Raw genomic sequence first — 24,885 nt, forward strand, 5'->3', positions numbered from 1 at the left:
TGAAAGGTCTCTGAACATTTCATTTCGGCACCAAAAACACCACACACTAAGCGCTATTCTAGAAACTTTGCCTAAAGTTAGGAGCACTTTATAGAATATGCACATGTACCATTCTTATGCCTAAAATTTGGGCATACCCATTTAGGCCACCTAAAACCAGGCCTAAATACCTGTGCCTAACTTAGGTGCAGATCAGGTGTATTCCATAATAGTACACATGTTTTTTTAAAATGCCCACAACCCACCCATTCCATGCCCATACCATACCCCCTTTTCGGTTGTGTGCATTAGAATTTAGACATACCACATTATAGAATACACCTATAAGGTTGTGAGCATAAATTCTAATTGAATCCAATTAGTGCCACTAATTGGCTGTTAAGTACCAATTATCAGCACTGATTGGCTTGTTAATCAAGTTGTTGGTGGGGAGCGGAGCAATATGGCAGTGTGAGCATAGTGTGTGAGCGTTGCTCTGTATGGTTCCATTTTTCCTCTGTTTCCTGGTTCCAATGCTGCATACAAAGCGTAAAGGAGTGGTTCGGGTGCTTCCCCCACCAGCCAGAACCTCGTCTCCAGCACAGCAGACTATTGAATGCTTTGCCACCCAGAACCCCCAGAATGCCAGTGTGAGCTTTCCTGCTGACTGCGAGCTTGGAAGAGCAGCTGTGGTCTTGGGAATGGAAACATGTCTTTCTCTCCTGGAACCTGTTCCACCACCCAGAGCTCTCTACTCATGTGCAAGCTCTCTCTGTGTCTGAAGTAGCAGCAGATGAAGAGCTTTGTGAGGGGCCCGATATGGAACTTAGGGCTGCTGTTGAAGAGATCAGCTTGAGAGCTGGTAAAGTTCCAAGTATGGTGACTCTCGGTGAGATCTGGGAGATGCTCTGTAAGCTGGAAGGTATGGTGGCCAAATCTTCGTCAGAAGTTTCATCACTTGTGAGTAAAATGGATCTCTTAACTAAAACTGTTTCTGATATAAAGCAACAGAATTTAAGTCAGCTTTCTGAAGTCCAGGAGGAAATTGTGGCTTTAAAATCTGTTTCAGTTTCTTCGGTTAAAGATAAGACGTTGATTCATAATAAGCTTGAGCAATTTGAAAACTGTAATAGAAGATTAAATCTTCACTTTTTGAATTTTCCAAAACCACCTGGGATGAATCCTGTGGATATGTTTCAAAAGTATGCTGTGGAAATTTTGAAGTTATCCACTGAAGCTATTCCTCTTTTAAACAAAGCCTGCTTTCTACCTGTTTCGAAAACACCATCTGGTAGAGAAGATTGATCTTAATAATATCTCAGCCATCCTGGAGGATTCTAGGTCTGATATAACTGAAAGAGCTACTCTACTGGCACCATTTGTATTTCAGCAAGACCTGAATGCTGTCATTAAATTATACTTTAGAAATGCAGATGCTTTGTTTTGTGGGCAGCCTATTTGGATTTATCCAGACGTACTGTTTTTAATCGCCCCTCCTTATAGACCTCTTTCTGACTCCTTCACACGGGGGACTAAAGGTACTTATTTCATATATCAGGTTCTGTATAGTTTCTCTAACCTCCATTGTCACCCAATCATAAGGGGGTCTGTTCTGGGGTGGCATTAGGAGCTGTAATTGAAAACTAATTCCCATAACTACTGCTTTCTGTTTCTCTGGATCTAGGTATATTCTGGGCCATTTGTGCTCCCACATAAAGCCTATTAAAAATCTGTCTAAGTTTCTCCAAAGACTGAGTGTCACTTGTATGTGATCTGCCTTGTAGGCTAGATGTAAGGTAAAGAGAAGACAGAATCTATAAAAATAGAGACAGAGATAGGTTTAGATAAATAGATACATTTTATTTCTTACCCAAAGACAAGTCTTCAAATTGGTACAAATACAGACATCAGATTCTGGTTTCAACCGCACAGGGCTTCGCCGTCTGACTGAAGCCTTGGAGAAGAGACTCTCAAACTGAGCCAAACTCTCACACCTTTTATACTCTATCCTCTCCATAGAAGTGAATGGTGAGGAACCTAGCTCCTTATATGTCTCAACTTCCTGAGATCATACTTTCCCATGCGATCTGCGATCTGATGTGCCCACCTCCTTCCGTTCTCAGCTACTGCTAATTATCAACATGTTTTGGGAAGCGTTGAGATAACAGTTTCACATCTTCCGGCTGCAATACCTCTCATACCTTTCTCATGAACTTTGTATTACCTCTGTCTCATTTTTTTCCATCTGCTTTTTTTTTCAGATTCTATGAACTTGCAGGAAGAGCAAGTCCTTGCTCAGCCAGTCATAGATTTTTAAACCTAGCTGGTATTTTTACAGCCTGAGTCCTAAAATCTGGCCTTCCACCCTTCCGGTGGGCATCTTGCTGTAGTATAATTATACAGTACATAAGAGTAGGCAGGAGAGAAGGAAAGCCTTTTTGGCGTTGAGAAAGGCTAGTAAGGACCTTGGGGCTACTTTTCTCTTGGCTTATCCTTGTAAATGTTTAGTTCGTTTTGCCGGAGTGAAATATGCTTTCTTTTTACTGGATCAGCTGAAGACCTTTCTAGATCTAAAGAAGATCAGTACTGGGACAACAGGTCTTAAAGAATAAAGGAGGGTTTGTAACTTTATGCTAAGCCTTTCATATATACTGAGAGGGGCATAATCGAACGGCGCCGGCCATCTATGTGGCTGGCGCCGCAAACAGCTGTCCCGAACCGTATTATTGAAAAAGATGGCCGGCCATCTTTCATTTCGATAATACGGTTCGAGCCGGCCAAATGTCAGAGATGGCCGGGTTTGAGATGGCAGGCATCAGTTTTCGCCGATAATGAAAACCGAGGCCAGCCATTTCAAACCCGACCAAATCCAAGGCATTTGGTCATGAGAGGGGCCAGCATTTGTAGTGCACTGGTCCCCCCGACATGCCAGGACACCAACCGGGCACTCTAAGGGGCACTGCAGTGGACTTCAAAAATTGCTCCCAGGTGCATAGCTCTCTTACCTTGGGTGCTGAGCCCCCAAAACCCACTACCCACAACTGTACACCACTACCATAGCCCTTAGGGGTGAAGGGGGCACCTACATGTGGGTACAGTGAGTTTGGGGGGGGGGTTGGAGGGCTCAACTCTTACCACCACAAGTGTAACAGGTAGGGGGGAGATGGACCTGGGTCTGCCTGGCTGAAGTGCACTGCACCCACTGAAACTGCTCCAGGGACCTGCTTACTGCTGTCAGAGAGCTGGGTATGACATTTGATGCTGGCATAGAGGCTGGCAAAAAAATGTTTTTAATTTTTTTTTTTTTAGGTTGGGAGGGGGTTGGTGACCACTGGGTGAGTACGGGGAGGTCGTTCCCAATTCCCTCCGGTGGTCATCTGCTCAGTTGGGGCACTTTTTTGAGTCTTGGTCCTAAAAATAAATGCACCAAGTGAAGCCGGCGAAATGCTCCTCAGAGCCGGCCTTCTTTTTTCTATTATCAGCCGAAGCCATCTCGTAACCACGCCCCCGTCCCGCCTTCCATACCCTGCCGAAACGCCCCTTTCAACTTTGGCTGGCCCTGCGACGGAAAGCAGTTGAAGCCGGCGAAAATCGGCTTTCGATTATACCGATTTCGCCGGCTTCAGGAGATGGCCAGCCATCTCCCGATTTGTGTCGGAAGATGGCCGGCCTTCTCGTTCGAAAATAAGCAGGATAGTGAATTACATAGTCAAGTTTCTTCTTTTTTTTCCTTATTTTATATGGTCCCCCCCCCCCCCCCCATGGTTTAGTGGTCTAAGGAGAGTAATATGTTTACTTATTATTGTGATGGTTTTTAAATATTTCTTGATTAATTGTTACTATTCATGTTACTTTCAAAAAGTGTATGCTTGTGATTGTATTTTTCAAATTACAAATAAATATATTTTAAAAAATCAACTAAGTTGTGCATTCAATATGGCCGCATGGCCAAATTATTGCGTACAACTTAAGGTGCCATATAGAATATGCACTCCCTTCACTTAATGCAAGACTATCTCTACTGCAGGAAGCAGGTGAAAGTTTGGCTCTTCTCTGAAGCCTTTAATGGAAGAAGTAATTAAATTGCTGGTTGCACACACACAAGGACTAACATTCTTGCTTATACCCTGTGCTGTCCATTAAGATGTTTTATGGCAAATTGTGTTGACAATCTAAATAGCATGCGATGCCTTACAATGCTCTATTATTTGAATATTTTACTGCTGCAGTTGTCTGTTGTCTATGTTCAACTTATCCTTGCTGTACACAGCCTTGGGTGAATTTTTTCAAAAATGCGATAAATTCTAATTAATAATAAATAATAGTTCACCTATTCATAAATAAATGTGCATTATTGAGCAAAATTGTTATGTAGTAGTGGGCACTATTGATGACATTAGGAAAAAAATGAAATTTTGGATTTTTTTCCTATCAAGTTGGGTTAAAATAAAATGAAATCATGTGGGGAAATGTCATTGACAATTCTCAAGTTGCTTCAAGAAATTTACATCCCAACATTTTTTGCCCGACCTTTGCCTAAAACTTAAATTTGGCCCTTAACCTGGGCACATTTAGGAGTCCTTTTACTAAGCTGCGGTATGAAGTGGCCTGTGGTAGTGTAGGCGCATGTATTGGGTGTTTTTACCGTGTCTACAAAAAATGGCTTTTTGTAATGGGACAGGAAAAGGGCCTGCGGTAAAAATGAAACCAGTGTGTGCCCAAAACCGGCCCGAGCCCTTAACGCCACCCATTGATCTAGCGGTGAAGGCTCATGCGCTACACGTGCGATGATCAGTCAGTGCACGCCAACTGCCAATTACCGCCAGGACCAGCAGGCGTAGGAGGAAATAAATAAATAATTGATCCATATGTTATGGGTGCATGCCAACTCTGAAATTACCACCAGGAGGGTGCGCTGGCCTGGCGGTAGTCTCCTTTGGGCATACGCTGCATGTGCGTACAGCCTACCGTAGCTTAGTAAAAGGGCCCCTTAACAATAAATGCAAGCCGGCAAACTCTGCAGTACTCAGTTTGTAAACCTGTACCTAGCTCTGTTTCCCATTTATTTCTCATTAGAATGAAACCCAACAAAATTAAGTTATTTTCTTTCCATTCTGTTTCTCCTTTTTTTTTCTTTCTCTTTCCTTAAAACCAGAAAATCATTAATACGTCACTGCAGAATGATTTTTAGAGAGATAAGTTCATCCTTTCATCAGCCTGGGATTCAACTGCTTGAATTACCATTACATTCCACATCAAACCACCTTATTGAGTTAGGGTAAAGTAGTTTTAAAATTCAATTATAACGTAATTTAAAACGCTTTTGATTCTACTAATCTTTAGGGGGAGGAAAACCTCACAGTGCTCAACATTTCTTAACTTAATTTTTGAACATGACGTTAAAGGTTATTCTAAGATGTAATTCTCCAAGGAGTAAGGTTTATAGCTCCATAATTCTGAAATATGTTGGATGGCTTAGAGGCCTATCAGTAGTCAAGGGAGAGTCCATTAGTTTTAATTAGTGTAATCACTAATGTTGCATTAAGAGCCAGACTAGTGAAAGTAGTTATTCAAAGTAAGCGTATGCAATGCAGGGAATGGCATTATTTCATGAAATTACACTTTTAACAATGAAATGTTTATTGTAATCCAGTTACTGAATGTTTGTTTACACAAGAATGCCTTGAATTAAGCATATGTTTCACGCTTAAAAATGTGGGCTATTGCTCGCTCTATACTTTCTTAACAGACTCTACCAAATTGCGGGCTTTATTTTTATGGCTGGAGCAAAACATAACATAAACCAAAACTGAAAGCTAGTGAAGGAAAATAGGAAATGCCACAAGAAAGGAAATTGGAAATGACTGCAAGAAAAAAAAATCCAAGAATTTCATTGTGGCATTCAAATTTGGGATACTACCAGGCTCATTTTCAAAAGAGAAGGATGCCCATCTTTCGATACAAATCGGAAGATGGGCGTCCTCACAGGGTCGCCCAAATCGGTATAATCGAAAGCCAATTTTGGCCGTCCCCAACTGCCTTCTGTCACAGGGACGACCAAAGTTCATGGGGGCATGTCGGAGGAGTAGTGAAGGCGGGACTTGGGCGTGCCTAACATGTTGAACGTCCTCGATCCATAATGGAAAAAAAAGGGCATCCCTGACGAGCCCTTGGACGACTTTACCTGGTCCTGTTTTTTATGACCAAGGCACAAAAAGGTGCCCGAACTGACCAGATAACCACCGGAGAGAATTGGAGATGACCTCCCCTTACTCCCCCAGTGGTCACTAACCCCCTCCCACCCTCAAAAAAAATCTTTAAAAATATTTTTGCCAGCCTCTATGCCAGCCTAAATGTCATACTCAGGTCCATCACAGCAGTATGCAGGTCCCTGGAGCAGTTTTAGTGGGTGCAGTGCACTTCAGGCAGGTGGACCCAGGCCCAACCCCTCCTACCTGTTACACGTGTGGTGGTAAATGTGAGCCCTCCAAAACCCACCAGAAACCCACTGTACCCACATCCTGGTGCCCCCCTTCACCCATAAGGGCTATGGTAGTGGTGTACAGTTGTGGGTAGTGGGTTTTGGGGGGATTTGGTGGGGCTCAGCACACAAGGTAAGGGAGCTATGTACCTGGGAGCAATTTATGAAGTCCATTGCAGTGCCCCCTAGGGTGCCCGGTTGGTGTCCTGACATGTTATGGGGACCAATGCACTACGAATGCTGGCTCCTCCCACGACCAAAGGGCTTACATTTGGTCGTTTCTGAGATGGTCGTCCTTGGTTTCCATATCGCCGAAAATCAGAAATGACCAAGTCTAGGGACGACCATCTCTAAGGACTACCTAAATTTCAGGATTTGGGTGTCCCCGACCGCATTATCGAAACGAAAGATGGACGTCCATCTTGTTTCGATAATACGCAATTCCCTGCCCCTCCACCGGGACGTTTTGCGAGGACGTCCTCAGCAAAACTTGGGCATCCCTTTCGATTATGCCCCTCTATCTGACCCAGTTTCAGGTTTGCCCCATTGTTTCAAAAAATATGAATAGGACCAATTTCTCTAGGAAAAGCAGAACTCCAAGCCCATAGATGTAGGTGGGCAACACTAGGAATGTATTAGCATGTCAGGGTTGGGTGGCAATATTAATTCAAATTAGGGCTAGGATTGTTTCTAAAGGAGTTTGATTGTATACTAGGATACACACTAGGGTTGAATAGGGCGTTCAAGGGTATGAAAAAGAAGCATTCATAGCATCTAATTGCATGACACCTATCGAGCTACTATCATAAGCCTCCAGGCATACCTAATGACATCATCAGATCCCAATGCACAAAGTTCCATCATTAAACTTGGACAAGCATTCTGACAAGTACCAAAAGGAAAGGAAGCAACAGAATTTGCGAAGGAAGAGAAAACAACTCTTCAAGGAATTGGATCAGAAGGGGAAAAACAAGTGGCAAATGCATAAGTACAGCGGGAAATACAAAATGTTTTTCCAGGAACCATTCGTGGATCAAAACCAGACACATGAATGGTTAAGGAGAGGTGAAGTGAAACCTAAGGATGAGTGATTAATAGTTGCAGCCCAGGACAGCAGATTACAGATAAGATGGTTTAGAGCAAGCATTGAAAAAACTGGTGCAACAGACATTAGTAGATTCTGGCCTAGATGCACAAAACTCTAACGACCCTTTAATGACCCTCTAACGACAAAATTTGCGACCGTTGCATGCTTTATAGGCCTTTTTCTGAAGCCACTAGCAGATAACGAAAATGGAATGCAAACCAGAAACTACCATTGAAATGTGGACAATTCGCTATGCACTAACCATACCGACGATTCTAACGAATCATTTAACGTGACAAATTTAGCGAGCTCTCAGACCTGCCGTTCAGGCCTGAGCTGTCATCTCCTCGCTCCCTCCTGCACCTTAAAAATGCAAGCTGGCATGTAAAAAAAAAAAAGTTATATAAAAACGCAAACCGGTAGCTCCCCACTTCCCCCTGCACTAACCAAAACAAAAAAAAATTCAAATAGATCGAGAGGGGGCAAAGGCGCTCGTCAGGAGCGTCCTGTATGGGCACCCTTGCCCCCCCCCCGAGATCGCCGCTGTTCCCCGCTTCAGCCGGTTTTAATAAAAACAAATCTCCAAATTTTCTCATCCCCGGTCCCCCTCCCTTCCTGTGTTTCCTGTCCCTTGTTCCAGGGCTCCACCTCCGCCATCCTTCCGCCTCCGCCCCCGTGCCCCGCCCCCTGGGATCGTCATCGCCGCTCCCACCCTCCACCGGACCCCCCCTCCACATTACCGTCCCGTGCAGCGCCTCTCACCTGTATGCGAAGGTGCTGCACGGGATAAAACATCTGATTGCCAATTGTTTCTCCCTTCTCCGACGTCAGTCTGTTGTTCCTGGGCCCGCCCTCCATTGACGTAAGTTACCTACGTAGATATTTGGAGATTTGTTTTTATTAAAACCGGCTGAAGCAGGGAACAGCGGCGATCTCGGGGGGAGGGGGGCAAGGGCGCCCATACAGGACGCTCCTGATGAGCGCCATTGCCCCCTCCCGATCTATTTGGATTTTTTAAATGTTTTGGTTAGTGCAGGGGGAAGTGGGGAGCCACGTGTTTGTGTTGTGGTTTTTTTTGGACGTTTGTGGCATGCGCAGAGCAGCCAGCATAACGCCTGGCTGCTCTGCGCATGATTTAGGGGCTGATTACGACGGGGATTACGATTCAGTGATACATTGTACTTCTGGATACCGCAACTAACATGTTTGACCTGTTTTTTTGGTGCATGCTTCGGTTTTTCAAAATCGTTAAGGACTTTAACGATTTAGATTTTGTTACGTTTGTTTGATGCATCTGGGCCTCTGTAAGAAAGAGCTAGAAACAGTTACTCATCTTGTGGCTGGCTGCGAAGCACTGATGGTGGAAACATTTTATACAGAAAGGCACAATAATTCATTTGTAACTCTGTAAGCATTATGACATCAGTGTGACGGAAAAGCACTAGGATCATGACCCCAAGAGAATTGTGGAAAACGAAGCAGTTATGATCACCTGGGACATCCCCACCCTGACTAATAAAAAGCTGGATGCAAGAAAACCAGATATAATAGTAAAATAGAAAAACACAAGAACGGCATTGATTATAGAGGTAGAAGCCCAAGCAATTACTCGGTGAACTGCGTGGAGAGAAGGAAGATCCTCAAGTACCAAGAAAAGCAGTCCAAGATTAAGAAAATGTGGCAGAAAGATACAGAAATATTTCCCATTGTTTTGGGTGCCACAAGCTTGATCAAAAGAACTTCCAAGTGCACCTGGATAAGGTGCCTATACACATTACATCTTATGAACTACAGTTAAAGTTACAGTTAATTCACTTATAGCCCACTATTTCTCAACTATATAGTTCACAGCTGATAACAAATAGTCTAGGAAGTTACATAATGTGAAAACAGAATAGTGCTTAAACCTTAAACAGTATCCCAGAAAGAAGCTTTCTTTGGCACAATGCAAGTACTACAACGGGCATTAGCAGTAAATTTGAGAGACTGAGATCATACTCCACATGCCCTGGCTTAGTAGTAAGATTCATTCCTGTCATGGTATGCACAAAGCTAACCCACTTGGAGAAATTGCCCCCAGATTAGCACTGTAAGGTTGATCATGTTGCCTCATTTTACTGCCTGATATAATATCTTACATCGTAGTTGATCTCCTAGCTTCCCTTCTCTTTTTTGTAACTTGGAATCCTGTTTTGGCCTCCGTCACATCCCCTGAAAGCTATTCCATATATATTCTACCCTTTCCATGAAGATACTTTCTGACATTACTCCTCAGTCTACCTCTTCAGCACTTCATACCATGACCTCTTATTTTTATCTTAGCATACCACTTATGAATGTTTGATTCAGTGGCATACAGCTAGGGACACTGCAAAGATGACAGAAAAATAGTCTTAGACGATGTATAAAGGTCCTGTTTATTAAATGAGTTCAAACCAGTGTTGTTCAAATCGACTCGACATGGCCGTGTTTCTCAGGAGTCTTAATATTCTTTTTAAATGATCTGTGAGGTTGAAGTATATAATTTGATACCAAGCAAAGTGCTCAATTCTCGTTCAATGTTGAAAAAACGTTGTCCAGGGTACATGTCGCCTATTGAGCACTTTGCTTGGTAGCAGATTATATTCTTCAACCTCACAGACCATTTATAAAGAATATTAAGACTCCTGAGGCAAGCCGATTGGCCGAAACACGGCCGTGTCGAATCTATTTGAACAACACTGGTTTGAACTCATTTAATAAAGAGGACCTTTATACATCGTCTAAGACTATTTTTGTGTCATCTTCGCTGTGTCCCTAGCTGCTTTCAACTTGCGGAGATTGTGTTCTTCTGTGTTCACATTGATTCAGTGGCATAGCCAGATGGAAAATTTTGGGTAGGGGCCAACAGGTAAAATAGGTAAGCAAGACACATTTCCACTCCACCCAGGCCCATCTTCTTAACCATGTTATGTTAGTTGCCCTGTTCTCTGTGGCCATATCCTCTGGCAACAAATTCCACAGCTTAATTATGCATTGCACAAAAATAAATTCTACAATTTGTTTCAATCTGCTGGTCATTAGTTCATTGAGTGTCCTCTTGCTTTAATGTTGTTTGAAAGGTGTGGAGGGACATTTTCGATATGACGTCTAAATCTGATTTTGGCCGTTTTACTGAAATCGTCCAAAAATCAAGTGTTGAACGTGGTGACTTTCGAACCAGAAAAACGTCTATCTTTTTGTTTCAAGAATGGCCATTGCCGAGACATTTTTGTGCTCAGTGCATTTTTCTTTTGTGACCATTAAAAAAAAAAAAGTCCAAAGGAAAAACGCACAAAAACAAGCCATGGGGATGTAGGGGGAACCAGCAGTCTTAGTAGACTGGCCACACAGTCATCCCAGCAGAACAGTGGGGCACCCTAGGGGGCACTGCAGTGAACTTCACATAAAAGTCCCAGATACATATCTCACTGTTACTCCCCGATATTGTTTGGGGAGCCCTCCAAAACCCACCAAAAACCTACTGTACCCAACTGTACACCACTACAATAGCCCTTATACCTGCAGATGTCACCTCTATGTAGGTTTTTGGTGGGTTATGGGGGGCTCACACTTTCCTCCAAAAGTGTAACAGTTAAAGTGGGATATTGGCCTGGGTCCCCTTCTCTACAGTCCATTACATCAACCACTAGGCAACTCCAGGGACCTGCTTGCTGTACTTAAAGGACTGGCCATAACATCTGAAGCTGTCATAGAAGCTGTTATGTACTGTTTCTTTCACATCTTTGAGGGTAGGAGGGGCCAGTGATCACTGGAGGAGTAAGAGGGTGTCATACCTTAATCTCTCCAGTGGTTATCTGGTCATTTAGGGCACCTTTTGATGACTTAGTCCTGACTGAAACAGGTCTAGACCAAAATGTCTAACTTTTAGCTGTGGATGTTTTTGCTTTGTTCCATTATGGCAGAAAAACATCCAAGTTGTGGGAACACCAAAATCCTGCCCCAACATGCCACCGACATGCCCCCTTGTGAACTGGATGCACTGCAGATGAACTGCATAGAAAAACATCTTAAAAAATGAGTTTCAAAAATAGTGATTTGGACTTTTTGACAAAAAACATCCACCTGCCATTTTGTACTGCTTTTGGACATTTTTCTGTTTGAAAATGAGCCCCTAAATAACTGGTCCCTATTTAACTATTCCCCCTCATTACTTTATAAACTTCTATCATATTCCCTTTCAGCTGTCTTTTTTCAAGCTGAAGAGCTCTAACCATTCTCCCCTTCCCTCCTCAACCTTTTACTATAGTTTTTTCCAAAAGGTGGCAGCGATTCCCATAGGCTGCTTTGCCACGGTGCCACCGGCACCGGCCTCTTCTTCCACTGAAACCCGCCTCTGATGTAACTTCCTGTTTTCTCAGAGGAGAGATACAGTAGTGAAGAGGCCGATGCCGGCAGCACTGTGGCAGGGCAGCCTATGGGAATCGCAGCCACTGCCACCTTTTGGGGAAAAAAATAAGGTAAAGGGTAGAGGAGGGAAGGGGGAGATGCTAGACCGGGTGCTGGGGCATGAGGGTGGGCGCGGGGGCGGCATTTCATCCCTGCCTCAGGTGGCAGATTTCCTTGAGCCACCCCTGACGGAAAAAGCAATTAATTTGCTGGTCACACAGAACTAACACCGGCTGCACATACTGTAGCAGGACTTGTATGCCGTACTATGTATTGTTGTTTGAATACGTTTACTGCTGTAATAGACTGTTGCTTCTGTTCAAGTTATCCTTGCTGTACACTACCTCAGGGTGAATTTTTTCAAAAAGGTGGTATATGACTCCTAATAAAGAAATATAGCTTGACATAAATAATTTACAATTTTGTTAACAGCATAGCAATATAAAATGACTAAATATAAGTATTTATGCTTATATTTAGTCATTTTATATTGCTATGCTGTTAACAACGGAACAATGGAAGTAAAACCCAGACTGGCTCAATCTGTCCTTCCATACAATCAAGGAGGTAAAGGAGACAGGCAAATTGAATCCCAGTAATAAGAATAACATGATACAGTATCAGAAATATACACATTAAAACAGCACAATAGAACAGTCATATAACAGACATAAGATAAATGACAGCAGATGATTTACCATACTAGGCAGCATGGAAGAACATTCATATAGCACAGCTATGATACATTATGATGTCAGCACAATACAAATGAAACTGCTTAACAGTCACACATTAAAATATTCAAATAACATAGATATGATCCTCACCATGTCAGTATGATACAATGAAACATCTTAATAGACAGCCGAAGCGCCAAGTGCAGTTGAGATATAAGGCAGACGGATAGGAAAAAATCATTGGAATTAAATGGGTGGCTAAATTTAAAGTAAATTATATAAGGTATGTGAAACTGTTCTTAGTTACCTGGTGGCAAGGTATTCTCCTGTTTCCTGAGGTAGAAATAGTCCCTTCTGGGAGTGTGTTCTAGAGTATGGAGGCCACTCCTGAGGAGGTTTGTTGGCAGGTATATTGTGTGATTTTTTTTTAATAAGGATACAGAGAGTGATACTTCTTGATAGGACCTTACAGGCCTCAAAGGCTTGTAGAGAGCTAACTATTTTATAAGTATTCTATTCTCTGGCCCATTTTGTCTGAGAGCCTTGAAAATCAAAGATAGATTTTAAATATGACTCTGTAGGTGCATATGCTAGCCACACACTAAAAAATATTTTACATTTGTTTTTTGAGGGGTCGAATAGTAAGCATTTCTGTGTTAATCAGCTCAGTTATATTACCGCGTGCTATCTGGTTAGTGCAGGAATAGTGTGAGTGCTTATTGCCTACAAAATGAGTGGCAGTAAGGGCAAATGCACTAATTTTTTTAATGGCTGCATACTAATAGAAACATTAGCGCATAGTCAATTAATAGAAAAAGGCAAATTTTAAGGCAATTTTTACTGCTGCGGTAAAAATGGCCATAGAAGGGCATGCTAAGGCCACTTTTTGCCCCAGCTTAATAAAAGGATCCTTAAATCTTTTCTTCTATAAATGATGGATCAACTTAGCCACTGCCACTTTTCAGAGATGTCAAGGGTGGCCCACCCCAAAGCTGGAGATTTACCACCAATCTTTAAAGCCATTGAGTGAGATTTTTCTGTCGGGCCCCTGCCATGTCTTAAACCAGCTCTAGCATATATACATTCCAAAAACTGGCATATACTAATCAATTAAAATTCTACCTTTGTTGTCTGGCAATTTTACTTTTCTAATTGTGTTGACCCAGTGCTACGGCCCCCTCCCTGCAATTTGCACTGGCCTCTGGTACTCATTGGGAGCAGGGTCCATGACTGCTCGCTGCTGCAGCCGAGGGTCCTTGAGCAGAAGGGAAATTTGGGCTGCCCCAGGTGGTGCCTGTGAGAGACTACAGAACAGGCTTCCTGAAGAACTGTCTTTCTTCACAGGCACCACTTGGGACAGCCCATATCATCCTTCTGCCCAAGTACCCTGGCCTGCAGCGAGGAGGCCCTAGTCCCAATGAGTACTGGAGGTCACAGCGACACTGAAATGGCAAAACGCCAAAACAGCAATACCCACAAAGCCTGCTTCAACTTGGCTTAAGTGTGCATTAAACACCCACATACGCACTATTTTACAAAGAGGCCCTTTTACTAAAGCTTAGAGTATGCTAATAGAATTAGCATGCGCTAAATGACTAGCCCATAAGTATAAATGGGCTTCTTATATTTAGCCTTTGCTGATTCCTTTAGCGTGCACTAAGCTTTAGTTATGTACAGTGCAGTCTCGATTATCCGATATAAATAGGACCGACCTGTTGTCAGATAAATAAAAAGTCGGATAATACGGAAAACACTGCATAAACCCCTTAAGCAATGCATAAACAAAGACAAAGAGTTCCCGATTTTCAAAAATGTTTGTAAAATAAAGATTTTAATAGAAGTAAATGCAATGACATCACGGGGGGGGGGGGGGGGTCTGTCGGATATGCTGGATGATTGGGTTAGCAAAAATTGGATAATTGAGACTGTACTGTACATTTAATTCAGGTCAGGAGCAAAAGAAAATGTACATTGCTGAAGTAAATGCTCAGTTGCATATTTTATAACCTACATGGGTACTTCATGACTCTGTCCATGATCTGCCCCGATTCCTCCCCTGAACACGCCTATACTCGGATCATGTGCAAGTGCCCACCTGCTTGACATAGCACATGCTTGTAGGTGGGTGTAATCTTACAAGATGCAGTTTACATACTGGCATACAAGTGCCTCCAAAATATGCAGTCACTTTGGGGAGAAAACAATATCATGCAGAGCTTCCAAGTTACCGAGTTCCATGAGAGAGAATTTAGGTCAGTCCTGGATTTCTGCCAACCTCAATCCTGCTGCATGATGGGACTTTCAGATTGGATTTGAAAGGGTTGAATCAGAAGTACAAATACCACACTGCTTTGGGATATAAATTAAGACTAATACTGGGCAAGAAGTCTCTCTCCCGGAACTGCCTAACTTGGCAGCTCTGGCCATGGTAGTTTCAAAATGGCCAACTGAAGTTATAGCACATGCCCCTATAAAAAGCGCTAAAAAATGCATGCTCAAAATGTGGGCACCTGCCTGATTTGTGCATGCATTTTAATTTAGTAATGAGCCAATTATCACTGAGCAATTATTAGCATTACATAAGTACATAAGTATTGCTATACTGGGAAAGACCAAAGGTCCATCGAGCCCAGCATCCTGTTTCCAACAGTGGCCAATCCAGGTCACAAATACCTGACAAGATCCCAAAAATGTACAAAACATTTTATACTGCTTATCCCAGAAATAGTGGATTTTCCCCAAGTTCATTTAATAACGGTCTATGGACTTTTCCTTTAGGAAGCAGTTCAAACCTTTTTTAAACTCCGCTAAGCTAACCGCCTTTACCACATTCTCTGGCAACGAATTCCAGAGTTTAATTAAAATGTGCATGCGTAAATGTAGGTAGAGGATCTGCACCTAAATTTTATCCTGCTTATAATCGAAAGAGAAAAACGCCTATATTGTGACCCAAATCGGGAGATAGACGTTTATCTCACAAAAACGAATAAAGCGGTATAATCGAAAGCCGAATTTGGACGTTTTCAACTGCACTCCGTCGCGGATACGGACAAAGTTGATGGGGGCGTGTCAAAGGCGTGGTGAAGGTGGAACTGGGGCCTGGTTATCGGCCGATCAGAGATGGGTGCCTTTCGCCGATAATGGAAAAAAAATATGCGTTTTTAGCGAGAATTTAGGGCACTTTTTCTGGACCCTGTTTTTCCACGAATAAGGCCCCAAAAAGTGCCCTAAATGACCAGATGACCACTGGAGGGAATCGGGGATGACCTCCCCTGACTCCCCCAGTGGTCACAAACCCCCTCCCACCACAAAATATGCCGTTTCATAACTTTTTATTTTCACCCTCAAATGTCATACCCACCTCCCTGGCAGCAGTATGCAGGTCACTGGAGCAGTTATTAGGGGGTGCAGTGGACTTCAGGCAGGTGGACCCAGGCCCATCCCCCCCCCACCTGTTACACTTGTGCTGGTAAATGGGAGCCCTCCAAACCGCCCCCCCAAACCCACTGTACCCACATGTAGGTGCCCCCCTTCACCCCTTAGGGCTATAGTAATGGTGTAGACTTGTGGGCAGTGGGTTTTGAGGGGGATTTGGGGGGCTCAACACCCAAGGGAAGGGTGCTATGCTCCTGGGAGCTGTTTTACCTTTTTTTTTTTTTTGTAAAAGTGCCCCCTAGGGTGCCCGGTTGGTGTCCTGGCATGTGAGGGGGACCAGTGCAGTACGAATCCTGGCCCCTCCCACGAATAAATGTCTTGGAGTTATTCGTTTTTGAACTGGGCGCTTTCGGTTTCCATTATTGCTGAAAAACAAAAACGCCCAGCTCAAAAAAAGATAAACGTCCATGTTTTTCGAAAATACGGTTCAGTCCGCCCCTTCACGGACCTGTTCTCGGAGATAAACGCCCATGGAGATAGGCGTTTCCTTTCAATTATGCCCCTCCACATGTGTCTAAAATGTGGGCATGGAAATGGGAGGGTCATGGGTGGTTCAGCGGCGTTCTGAGAATATATGCATGTAATTTATAGAATAAGGGGGAAGTGCGCCTAATTTATGCGTGATGATCTGCACCACATTTCAGTTGGTGCAAATGGCTGCATCTAAAGTTAGGCGTGATTCCCCAGCCATAAGCACTAATTCTATAAACCATGCCTAACTTTAGGCACAGCTTATAGGATACCCATATGTGCTTTTATTTTGGCGCCAATTTTTTTTAGGTGCTATATATTGAATCTAGCCCTTAATTAACTATACAGGGCTCTTAAACTTTCAGTTCAATAAGAAGCTCCCTCTTGTAGCCCTCTTTATTAAATATCTGCTGAACTACTACTATTACTACTATTATTTAGCATTTCTATGGCGCTACACAGGAACTATTGAAGTTATTTCTTTAAATACATACAGCAGTTTTCAATAAGATGATTAATTGCAGAATCCCTAATTTATCCTTCTTTCTGCGAGATGTGACAACTGCTACCATCCTTTTGATATGAGACTTCATCTTGTTATGTTTGCTGCAATTTATGGTTCAGAGTTGTGTTCCACTTTCCATAATTCTTATTTTCTTCCCTTCTTGCAGTATGCATCGGATGGCTGTGCAGTCAGTCAGACTTCCACCGATCAAAGCGCTCATCGCCATTGCCGTGAGGTGGTCTATGACTCGCAGCTGACTTCTTGTACCTGCCCTTTGTTTTCTTGCAAATGGGATGGTCACCTGGAGGTCGTGGTATCACATCTGACACAGACACACAGGATCGGCATCCTTCATGGAGCGGAAATTGTGTTTCTAGCCACCGATGTGCACCTGCCAGCACCGGTGGATTGGATAGTTATGCACTCCTGCCTTGGGCATCATTTTCTGTTGGTGCTCAGGAAGCAGGAGAAATACGAGGGGTATCCACAGTTCTTTGCCACCATGATGCTGATTGGTACGCCCACACAAGCTGACACTTTTACCTACAAGCTGGAGCTTAACAGGAATCAAAGGCGCCTGACTTGGGAAGCCACTCCCAGGTCGCTGCTGGACTGTGTTGACTCTGTAATTACAGCTGGTGACTGCCTTGTCCTTAATGCCTCACTAGCTCAGCTCTTTTCTGATAATGGAAGTCTGTCTATTGCAATTGCAGTAACGGCAAGTGACATTCAAGCTGTGGAGCCAGACATGTAATGATCTCACAGGCTTATCACAACCACCAGCACTGATGGACAGCCCAGCTTAGTTTTGCTCTCAGGTCTCTGCATTATTTAGTACAATGTCCAGGATGAGAACTACACAGGCACCAGTGAACTCAATTTCCATTTGGTGCATTCACTCTTTTGCAAATGTAAATTTATGAGGACCTTCAAAGAATAGAAAAAACTAAATTACAGTTTACATTTGAAAGGATACCACTCAAAAAAGCTGAGGAAGAAGACTACAAAGAACTTGTTTTGTTATGTATGAATCACCTTCTCATTCCTTTCTTTACTTTATAATTAAGAAGCAACAAAATCCATGTTTTCATACTCTCTATGAAGTGTTTCCAATAAAATTAACTGATTTAAGTGTAGAGAAAATCAGTTTCATCTGATTGATCAGAGATCCTATAGGGGACCATGCTATGCATATACTGATCAGATGCACTGCTAATAGTTAAACGTAGCTGAAATTGGTGAAATGGAAAATCTTTAAATAGTTGCACTGGTTTATAAAGATCAATTTAAAACATGAAAAACGGATCTGGTTCACACAATACCTAAATCAAAAGTGCAAACACAAAAGGCCCTGTTTACCATGCTGCACTGTAGGCACGCTAGCGTTTTTAGCGGTCACTAAAATTTAGTGCGCACTACCGCTAAAGACACCCATATATTCCTATGGGTGTCTCTAGCATTAGCGCATGCTAACTTTTAGCACACACTAAAAACGCTAGCGCACCTTAGTAAACAGGGCCCAAAATCTCTTAATAGGTACTCTGAATTACAAATGTGAATAATGAAGGAAAAAGCCTCAGACCACTGCAGTATGCATAAATTCTTCAATATTAGCACCCAGCAGGCAAAAAGTAATCATCAGCAAAAAATCTCCAACCTCCAAAATCATTATGTGCAAAAAATAATATGAAAATCGCTTTTATATCACGATATATCTTCAAAGGCCATAAAAACACACTTATCTTTTTGAGTCAAGTTTCAAAGGGGACCTCTTTCACACAAAGCTTCTTCCAGAGACTGTACTGTTTGAGCGGTATTTCATGGTAAAGCATCGACCTTCTACAAGCTCACACGGCTCATGCTTGCGATGTCTGCGCTGTGTGACTGTTCTTTCCTATTTTAATAATGGCATTCCTTTTCTATTTTCTGGAATTTTGTATATGTATATTATTATCTTTTACATATTGCTTGCTTTATATGATACTTATTATCTTTACTTTTTACTATGTAAGCCGCATTGAGCCTGCTCTGTGTGGGAAAGCGCGGGGTACAAATGTAATAAATAAATAAATATGTAACCCATCTCAATTTGCCTGTGAGGTAGGTAGTATTTAAAATTAATAAACGATAAACGATTATCCACCTGAAGCTCTGTCTCCCTCTCAGTTGCCACTTATAGGGGCAGCAACTACTCTTTTACTCAGCCTGCATTTATTTCTTTTACTCCAGGATCCCCCAAGGGGCCTGGCAGGGATACAGAAAACCAAAGACCATGTGTACCTTGCCTCAATCCCCTTTATTATTTTCCAAGTCTACCCCTGCTGTCACTCGCCACAGGGAACCACTTTATCTCTGCAACTTCTCTGCCAACCCCTTCCCTGGGCAGGCCTCTCAATCTCACTCTGTAGCCCACTGGCATGGATATCCCTCCCCCCAGGGCCTCTGGAAAAATCTATCACTACTGTCTTAGTAATATTCATCTCATTGGATATTACATACATATTGAGGTTGGAGGTGTTTTGCCGATGATTACATTTTGCCTGCTAGTTGCTAATATTGAAGTATTGATGCATACATAGTAACATTGTAGATGATGGCAGAAAAAGACCTGCATGGTCCATCCAGTCTGCCCAACAAGATAAATTCATATGGGCTACTTTTTGTGTATACCTTACCTTGATTTGTACCTGTCCTTTTCAGGGCACAGACCGTGTAAGTCTGCCCAGCACTATCCCCGCCTCCCAACCACCAGCCCCTCCTCCCACCACCGGCTCTGGCACAGACCGTATAAGTCTGCCCAGCATTATCCCCACCTCCCGCCACCAGCTCTGCCACCCAATCTCGGCTAAGCTCCTTAGGATCCATTCCTTCTGAACAGGATTCCTTTATGTTTGTCCCACGCGTGTTTGAATTCTGTTACCGTTTTCATTTCCACCACCTCCCGCGGGAGGGCATTCCAAGCATCCACTACTTTCTCTGTGAAAAAATACTTCCTGACATTTTTCTTGAGTCTGCCCCCCTTCAATCTCATTTCATGTCCTCTCGTTCTACCTCCTTCGCATCTCCGGAAAAGGTTCGTTTGCAGATTAATACTTTTCAAATATTTGAACATCTGTATCATATCACCCCTGTTTCTTCCAGAGTATACATGTTCAGGTCATCAAGTCTCTCCTCATACGTCTTGTAACGCAAATCCCTTACCATTCTCGTAGCTTTTCTTTGCACCGCTTCAATTCTTTTTACATCCTTCACAAGGTACGGCCTACAAAACTGAACACAATACTCTAGGTGGGGCCTCACCAACGACTTATACAGGGGCATCAACACCCCCTTTCTTCTGCTGGTCACACCTCTCTCTATACAGCCTAACAACCTTCTAGCTACGGCCACCGCCTTGTCACACTGTTTTGTCGCCTTCAGATCCTCAGATACTATCACCCCAAGATCCCTCTCCCCGTCCGTACCTATCAGATTCTCCCCGCCTAACACATACGTCTCCCGAGGATTTCTATTCCCTAAGTGCATCACTTTGCATTTCTTCGCATTGAATTTTAATTGCCAAACCTTAGACCATTCTTCTAGCTTCCTCAGATCCTTTTTCATGTTTTCCACTCCCTCCCGGGTGTCCACTCTTACAGATCTTAGTATCATCCGCAAATAGGCAAACTTTACCTTCTAACCCTTCGGCAATGTCACTCACAAATATATTGAACAGAATCGGTCCCAGCACCGATCCTTGAGGCACTCCACTACTCACCTTCCCCTCCTCCGAGGAAATTCCATTCACCACCACCCTCTGGCTTCTGTCCGTCAACCAGGAGGTCATACCAAGGAGGTCTGAGGTTTTTCCCTCCATTATTCACATTTGTAATACAGAGTATCTATTAAGAGATTTTGGGCCCTGTTTACTAAGGTGCGCTAGCATTTTTAGTGCTTACTAGAGACACCCATAGGAATATATGGGTGTCTCTAGCACTAGCGCGTGCTAATTTTTAGCACACGCTGAAAATGCTAACGCATCTACAGCAAGGCTTAATAAACAGGGCCCTTTATGTTTGCACTTTTGAGTTAGCATTAGTTTATAACCATGTTGTAGCAAAGATGTGTAAACTACAGGTACAGGCAGTAGTGGATCTGCAATGCAGACACCTGAGCTAATGCCCAACTTAAAGGTCTGAACTAAAAAAACAAATTCAAAATAGCATTTCATTTCTGACCAGAAGACATCTGCCTATTGTCCAAGATGTCCGATTCTATTCAATGTAAAAGTGAAAATGGGGGAAACAGGAGTTTTCACCTATGCAGGAAAATCTGTGTAAAATATCTGCTTTGTACATCAACCACTGGTATATCTGTTACTTAACAGATCATGGTGTGAGTTATTTCTTTGCTGAAGAATGGGGCATATCTTCAAGAAGTGCATCAAGGTGAAAAGGAAACAGATGTGTTGGAGACAAGAAGTGTATCTAAATTCAAGAAAGCTTGGAATAAGTACATAGAATCTCTAAGGGAGAGGAAGGGACAGTAGATGATATGGATGAGCAGACGGGGCAGGCTATATAGTCTTTATCTGACTTTTTCTATTCTGTAAATTGTTTTGGGCCATGGAAAATATACTGGAAATATTTTTTCAAAAGCTATAGAAAATTTGTGCAATTCTCCCCTCTTTTTGCAGTCTGCAACCCCTCTTAAAATTGCAGAATAGTTGCAAAATGAAAATTGTGGGGTCAATATTCAGTGGTTCTTACACGGGTAGGAATGCGCTAGTATTCGATAAAGAAAAGGAGAAACCAACTTTTTTTTATAGAATAGACATGAAATAGGCACCATAACCAGCACCTTTGGTAGCTGCAGTGGCGTACCAAGGGGGGAGCGGTCCGCCCCGGGTGCACGCCGCTGGGGGGTGCCGCGGCACGCGCCTGCTGCGAGAGTTCGCTAACTTCTCTTGTTCGCTGCAGCTCACTCTGCTCCGGAACAGGTTACTTCCTGTTCCAGGGCAGAGGGAGCTGCAGCGAACGAGCAAAGTTAGTAAACTCGCAGCAGGCGCACGCTATGGTACCCCCCCCCAGCGGCATGCACCTGGGGGGCTCTTTCATGGGGGGGTCTTTCGCCAGGGGGGGTCCGTGCTGCATCGGGGGGGGGCGCTGCACCCGGGGGGGCGGGGCGCCGCCCCGGGTGTCCGCCCCCTAGGAACGCCACTGGGTAGCTGCTCCACTATCGAATTACCTTCCCTGTGCATCACTAGCCTTTTGTCACAGTGTCCTGCTACAGGAGTTTCTTCTTGGCAAGGTACAGAAACAACTGTTTTGCAAGAGCTCAGAAACATAAAGAACAAAGTTGAGAATTTTGCTCCACTGCAACTGCTACCAGATATGCACACAGGGATGGATCACAAGTTTGTAGGCCCCTGGGCCTACTAGCACTTAGGGAAGCGACTGCTAAGTACAGAGTTTTACTCTCCATCATACAAGGAACACAGTATTCATGCAACTGTGCAAGTGTTTTAAATTCATACAAGTACACGTATAACATCAAATCGTTGTTTAAAGTTAAACAAATATGAGTATAACATCAAGGTTCTAGCTCACTGGCTGTTGTAATTAGTCTAACAGATTAATAGTAGGCCTATTGTTCATGTAGACATAGGGCCTACAGTACAGCATCTTCATAGAGACTTTCTTTTCAAAGTTTGTGCTTAGTGGGACCACTTAAAGGTTTATGATCCATTTAACAATAAACAGTACTAACAATGACCAATAAAATTTTAACAACAAATGACAAACGATGGAAGTGCAAGTCGGTGGCATTGGGTGCGTAACGTAAAGATTGATAGATTTATCATGTTCCTAAAAAACACAGCCACACATTCCTGAAAAACAGAACTACCAGACTGTACGGGTAGGCTGCTACACAAAGCCCAACTTGATAATAAAACTGAAGCGGAATAAATAAAAAATAAAACTGAAGCGGAAAAAAAAGAAAAAGCAAGGAAGGGGGAACAAAAATATGAGAAGGTACCCAAAGAGAAAACACATACTAGGAAATGTACATGGAAAGCGATGACCACAAATGCTCGCAGTCTAAGCAATAAAATTCCTGACCTTCAAGCCCTGATTTTGGAGTCTGACTTGGACATAGTTGCAGTCACAGAGACATGGCTCAATGGTTCCCATGAATGGGATGTAAACATACCAGGCTATAATCTTTTTAGGAAGGATAGAGAGGGATGTATAGGTGGAGGAGTAGCTCTGTATGTGAGAAATGATATCCCAGCGACTGAAATGACAGGGAACTGGGGAAAGGAAGAAGCGATATGGATCACCTTAAAAAGAGAGGATAGAACCTTGGTCCACGTGGGTGTTGTTTATAGACCCCCGACACAATTGGAAGAACTAGATAAAGATCTGATCGCTGATATTCAAAAGTTGGGGAAGAAAAGAGAGGTGCTGTTGTTGGGAGATTTTAATCTGCCGGATGTAGATTGGAAGGTTCCGTCTGCAAAATCGGAAAGAAGTAGAGAGATTGTGGATGCTTTCCAAAGTGCTCTGCTCAGACAAATGGTGAACGAACCCACGAGGGAGGGAGCCACGTTGGATCTGGTGCTCACGAATGGGGATAGTGTGTCAAATGTCCGAGTGGCTGCACACCTGGGAAACAGTGACCATCAAACGGTTTGTTTTGATGTAACGGCTCATGTGGATGGCGGCCACTCTAAACTCAAAGTCCTGGATTTCAAGCGAGCTGACTTTAACAAAATGGGAGAATACCTGAGGAAGGAGCTGATTGGCTGGGAGGACATACGAGAAGTGGAAGGACAGTGGTCCAGGCTAAAAGAAGTAATAAACAGGGCCACAGACCTTTATGTAAGGAGAGTAAATAAAAGCAAGAGAAAAAGGAAACCGATATGGTTCTCAAAGCAAGTGGCTGAGAAAATAAAGATTAAAGAGTTAGCGTTCCAGAAATATAGAAAATCTCAAGAGGAGGAACACGGGGAGGAATACCGGATGAAACTGAAAGAAGCCAAGAGAGAGGTACGTCTGGCGAAGGCGCAAGCGGAAGAACAAATGGCTAGAAATGTAAGGAGGGGAGACAAAAACTTCTTCAGGTATATTAGTGAAAGGAGAAAGACTATAAAGGGAATTGTGAGACTAAAAGATACAACAAAACGCTATGTAGAAAATGATGAAGAAAAAGCCAATTTGCTAAATAGATACTTTTGTTCTGTTTTCACTGAAGAAACCCCTGGGGAAGGACCGAGAGGGACTGGCAAAAGTACACCTGAAAATGAGGTGGATAGAGCGCCGTTCACAGAAGAGAGTGTGTATCAACAACTTGGAAAGCTAAAGGTGGACAAAGCCATGGGGCCGGACGGGATCCACCCCAGAATACTGAGGGAGCTCAGAGAGGTTCTGGCGGGTCCTCTTAAAGACTTGTTTAATAAATCCTTGGAGACGGGAGAGGTTCCGAGGGATTGGAGAACGGCGGAGGTGGTCCCTCTTCACAAAAGTGGTGATAGGGAAGAAGCTGGAAACTACAGGCCGGTAAGCCTCACTTCGGTTATTGGAAAAGTAATGGAAGCCATGCTGAAGGAAAGGATAGTGAATTTCCTGGAAGCCAATAAGTTGCAAGATCCGAGACAACATGGTTTCACCAAAGGGAAATCGTGCCAAATGAATCTCATTGAATTCTTTGACTGGGTGACAGGAGAATTAAATCAAGGACGTGCTATGGACGTCATCTACTTAGATTTCAGCAAGGCTTTCGACACGGTTCCCCACAGGAGGCTCTTAAATAAACTAGACGGCCTGAAGATAGGACCCGA

At 43.2% G+C, this 24,885-nt stretch overlaps 1 protein-coding gene across 1 annotated transcript in view; it reads left to right on the forward strand.

Annotated features, from left to right (window-relative positions):
• SIAH3 (siah E3 ubiquitin protein ligase family member 3) overlaps window positions 1-18,154 on the forward strand; it is an 84,386-nt gene extending 66,232 nt beyond the window's left edge. The window contains exon 2 of the mRNA XM_030199420.1: window positions 17,230-18,154. Within this exon, the coding sequence (XP_030055280.1) occupies window positions 17,230-17,817 (588 nt within the window). The 3' untranslated portion in view covers window positions 17,818-18,154. The remainder of the gene's footprint in view (window positions 1-17,229) is intronic.
• The last annotated feature ends 6,731 nt before the right edge of the window (window positions 18,155-24,885 follow it).

This window comes from Microcaecilia unicolor, chromosome 4, assembly GCF_901765095.1.
Source record: "Microcaecilia unicolor chromosome 4, aMicUni1.1, whole genome shotgun sequence".
Classification (NCBI taxonomy): Eukaryota; Metazoa; Chordata; class Amphibia; order Gymnophiona; family Siphonopidae; genus Microcaecilia; species Microcaecilia unicolor.